General features: G+C 40.8%; 1 protein-coding gene across 1 annotated transcript; it reads left to right on the top strand.

Annotated features, from left to right (window-relative positions):
• Positions 1 to 513: 513 nt before the first annotated feature.
• On the top strand, positions 514 to 4,143 carry LOC140951720 (uncharacterized). The gene is made up of 2 exons (XM_073401040.1): positions 514 to 1,726; positions 2,916 to 4,143. The coding sequence occupies exon 1, from the start codon at positions 543 to 545 to the stop codon at positions 1,701 to 1,703; it is 1,161 nt and encodes a 386-aa protein (XP_073257141.1). The 5' UTR covers positions 514 to 542; the 3' UTR covers positions 1,704 to 1,726; positions 2,916 to 4,143.
• The last annotated feature ends 857 nt before the right edge of the window (positions 4,144 to 5,000 follow it).

Raw genomic sequence — 5,000 nt, 5'->3', positions numbered from 1 at the left:
TCCTAAATGATAAGTATCTCATAAATTAGGTAAATTCCAATTACGGAATAACAGACGTCGAAATGTCCTGTAAAACCTTATTGATATTGATTAATATTTAAAGAGTTTGGACGCGCTGCTAAGAAACCGCCTGCCCTAATGCAATTTTTGGACGCTTTTACATTCATACCTAGTACCATGTCGATATTACCCGTCTGCAAGACAAGGGTAAGGCTGGAACGAGACTGGTTTGAACACAGATAGCCCAAGCTCGAAATACTATCGGCATCAGTTGCGTAACATTTGAAACAAGAATTTGTACGGAAAAAACCTATCGTTTCTGTAACCAACGAAAATTTAAACAGTTTCAATGAAAAACAGCTTGCCTTACTTAGAAAGTGTGTTACGTCTCTCCTGTGTGGTCCATGGGCCGATTTATGGCCGTTTTATGGGCCATGTTGGGACGAGGTTGATTTCGAGCTTGGGCTACCTGTGGTTTGAAGCGGATGATTGTCATGTGACGCTCACAAGGAAACGACCTTCAAAACGAAACAACAGCAATCATGGTGGCGGTACGAGTCTTTCTCGTTACATTCCTGTTCCGAGAAGCAGTATCTCTGGTAAATGTAGATCCTAAAATGAAATCGTTTTCGTATGCTATTAAGAACGGCTTCCTAAATCCTAACGAAGAGCAAACACTTTACGAGCATAACACAGGCCAACCTGGTGTGATTACAGAGCAGTGGTTCACAGGCTATGCGATGGACGAAAATACCAGGATTAGAATCTATATCGATGGCGAAACAGAAGCAAGTTTAGATTTTAACCTGTATCTGGCTCATGATATAGGATTTGGTGACCAGAATGAGACACCAAATATTCCTTGGGGCACGAAGCGGCTTGGACATGAAGCGAAAAACGGTGCAGTCTACAACACGTTTCGAATTCCTTTTGGCAAATCATTCAGAGTTACAGCGACAAGACCAAATCATGCTCAATTCTGGTACATCATTCGTGGCGTAGAAAATTATCCTGTTGTGTTGGGCGACCTTGTGCTTCCACCAAACGCAAGATTGAAGCTCTATAAAAGGGAAGGTGTTTTCATGATGCCGTTTGAGTTCTTGAATATGGCACACGTCACTGGCTCTGCAGGAGCAGTGTTCTTGGTGACTTTGGATGCTGCCAGCTCGGTACCTGCCTTCGATCAAATTACCTTTCTTGAAGGCTGCTTCCGTGCGTTCATCGATGGTAGTAACAAGACAACGTGGCTTTCATCTGGTACTGAAGACTTTTTCCTGTCTGCATATTATTTTAATGCAGGAAGATTTCAAGCTCCGAATTCTGGATTGACGTACATAGACAAAGGTAGAGTCAGCGCGTACAAGTTTTTCGAAAACGACCCTTTGCTGTTTAGTAAATCGCTGGACCTTTGGTGGCGATGTAGTGATGTTGATATCACTAAAGACAAGCATGGCTGCCCTAACCGTTGGCCCAATCCTAGCCCGTATGCTGACCAAAACCAGTTTTACAACAAAGCGAAGCTATCCAAGGAAGAAAAGATTGCCGTTGAAGAAATTAGGAAAGGCTTGAAGAAGAACGAAGAGTTACCCAAGAACTGGGCAGCCATGGAGAAAGAAAGGATTACAAAAGAAGGAAAGCCATACGTGTATGCTACTCTTCACTCAACTAACGTGACGACATACACCTGGGTGTATGAATGGTAAACGTTTGGCCTTACACATTTGAGGTAAATTATGTGGGGACGGAGTTTATTATTAGGAATAATAATAATATTGCAACATAGAGGGCAAAATGACTTAATTTTGATTGGCTAATGAAGTGCAATTTGGAAATAAGGAAGGCATAAATGTGAGTAGTCTGAAATGTCTGTGGGGTGTTGGGGAGAGAGACGTCTGAATTTCAAGGGTTATAATGCTGTCCGGTGTTGTCACCTACTTTTGTGAATGTGGTAGGTATTTTCTGATTGGCTAATACCTTTCGGGAATACAAAACCTTTCATTGTTGGCTGAACGTGCTGACCCACATGACCCAACATGACCCAACATGACCCATATGACCCATGTGACGAGTACTTTAGCAGGAGAGAGCCATTATGGTTGTGATAGTTTATGACGTCAGTTGTGGGTTTTTACACCGAGGATAAGCCAAAACTGCAGCCTTGCTTTAGTCACTTGGAACAAAAAATGTACTACCACAACAGTCCCATACTATTAAGCTAAAACAAAAGTAATTGCCAAGGGAGAAAGTGCAGGATGTTGCACTCCCGCCCACAGGAGATAATTACTCAATATGCATGAAATAGACCAGCTTCATGACCTATAAATTTTAGACTTGGGTCGGCAAAAGTAAGATCTAAGCGAAAGAAAGAAGAAGGGAACCTCTGTAGTTCAGGCTAACTTCAAGTCCAAGTTACGTTTCACGCTATCACGAGCTTATGAGCTGTGTTTAGCCTGTTAACACTTCATTTCAAACCCGAAAAGTTAAACAACCCCGTACATTTATTCTGGAGGCTTTACTGTCAAGCTTCACGGCACTCAAAACACGCAACTCTTAATATCGACCATATTGCATGCTGCTGTTCATGGTTCCGTGACATATGGCTGCCAACTTGTCAAGAAATAGAAGTTAGGCAAAAATGCATTAAGTACTAGGTTACGTCACTGGACAGTACTATAACACTCGGAATTCAGACGTCTCTCTCTCCCTGTGCCCCCCACAGGTTAGGGGGTGGAGACGTGTGACATTTCAGACTAAAATGTGAGCTTTTCCAGGAAAACACACACTAATGCTGAGGAGGCTGCATAGTGTCCCTTTACATGCCGACATCTGATTTACACCCCACTCGCTGTAGGAGAGGAAAACTGGCACTGTTTTGCTGATGATTAATTTTATTTTTATTGTTTGTTGTATTACAGGCAACCCTTCAATATTGGGACTTAACAGAAAGAGAGCGGTGATGACAGTTTGTGAGAAGAGATACTTCCATTTCAATTTGTTAATGTACATATGTAGGTTTATGGAATGTGCACAAATAATTTAATGTCATATTAATTACAGTCATCAAAGGTGCTCTCAATTATTTTCTTGTTTATTGTTTTAATCCCGTTGAGCTAAAACTTCGCAGGATATTGGATCTTTGATTCCCAAACAATAATGTATTTTTTGGTTATTCAGTTTTGATGGGTTTTGGCATGATAGTGTTGTCGTAAGTTTGACAGACCATTATGGATAAAATGTGATCAGAAAGGTTAAGTGGAAAAATGATAAAAACAGTTCCATTATCCAACAAAGTTTTACCTCAGACAGAAAATTGTTTTATACAAAAGTAGTTAGTAAATGGCCCATTGATGTTGGCACCTTATCCAATGAACCTGTATCATAACAAGAATTTGAAATTTGGGGGAAATGAGTTAAATAAGTGGGGATGAATAACAATATTTTGTAAACTGTAGAAATGTTTTCTTTGTTATTCTATTACTCTTGTAACATACCAATGATAGGGATTAGTATCTCAGGGAATTTTTTTCTGTTCCACTCATCCACTTGATAGACACTTTTCCAATTTGATCGTCTGAACATAAAATTCACTTGTCCATTAAATGTTGAAAAATCCAAGGATATACGATACAACAGCAGCCACTGTACACTAAGTCATGATACAGTATTGCTTGGTTTTGCAATGGTTTCTTTGCTGAAGCAAAACTTTTTCATATTTTTTTGTAGGGGGATTTTGATAATATAAGAAAAACAATCATCTTGACAACGATTAACTTTTCAATATTTTATTCTGTGCAGGCACAGTACACTTAACGTGTCTATTCAAACAATTGCTTCACAAGTTTAAGTATTCCCAGAGAAAAAATAACTTCTTTTTGCAGATGAGTGTTTTTTTTTACTTTTACTACCGTACTTAATTTGCTTCAAAATAGAAATAATATTTATAGAGGGAGCCCAACTCGCCAAGCCAGTTTTCAGTGGGGCCCTTTTCATTAGTTGTACTAGTTACTTGTTTGTCTTATCTCAGCGGACTTGTTTTGCCAATGCACTGGAATAATGAGGGATTTTAAGGGACAAAGCAAACTACAAACAGCGTATTTCAATGGGGGTAGTTTGTCCTGATGCAAATCACAAATCCTGTCTTTATCATTGTCTCAGCCCAGTAGTAATGCATTCAGTAATACAAATTTGTAAGTAATACAAGCACAGTCAAACTTACTTAACATAGACCCAAAGGGACCAAGCCAGGTGTCTGCATTGCAGATGTGTCAGGCTTATTATAGAGGTACAGAATGTGTTGAGCTTGGGATCTATGGAGCCAAGAGAATTTTTTATAATAGACAGGGGCACCCAACGGATCTGTTCCACAAAATATCTGTTCTTCTGGCAATTTTTTGCTGGCTGGGAGATGTGGAAGTAATGATATGTCGTTGGAAGGAAAGTGTTGTGGGGAATTTAATGTCTGAAATAGCTGCTATGTGCTGTCAGAAACCTCTTCCCCATTCCCCCCTCCCCCCTCACCCCCCACTGAACACCCAATTTCCTGTTGCCACCCACCCTCCCCCCCTCCCTAAATGGCTGAATTCTGCCGTCTAACCACACCCAAACTGGCCATTAATGTCTGCTGGGAAACTTCCGAGTAAGTCAGGTTGCAGGTTGAAGGTGCACCTTGCTGGCTGGGAACTCTTCAGCTTCCATTAGTCTTGCTGGGAGTGAGGACAAGACAAATTTTTGCCAGCAATCTCCCAAAATGCTTAAAATGGCATCAGAAAGCTTTATTCATGCTTTGTTGTTATTTTTAGGTCTTTTTCTCAAAATTTCCCGTTGGGTGCCCCTGAATAGACACGTGTCAGAGGTCCCCTCTAGAAATAGTAAGGGTAAAATTAACCATGCTGGCAGTTACAGAAAGCTCCCACTTCATGTAGACTACGAGTAGTCCCCCATTTTTCCTCAGGGATAGTAGGGCGAGCGAAACGCGAGCGCGCGTGAAAATCACCCCACGC

This window comes from Porites lutea, chromosome 1 (assembly GCF_958299795.1).
Source record: "Porites lutea chromosome 1, jaPorLute2.1, whole genome shotgun sequence".
NCBI lineage: Eukaryota > Metazoa > Cnidaria > Anthozoa > Scleractinia > Poritidae > Porites > Porites lutea.
This window is presented reverse-complemented; position numbering and strand designations above follow the sequence as displayed.

Excerpts from the sequence above, each read along its gene's own strand:
- LOC140951720 (XM_073401040.1), top strand. The coding sequence starts at position 543 with ATGGTGGCGGTACGAGTCTTTCTCGTTACATTCCTGTTCCGAGAAGCA.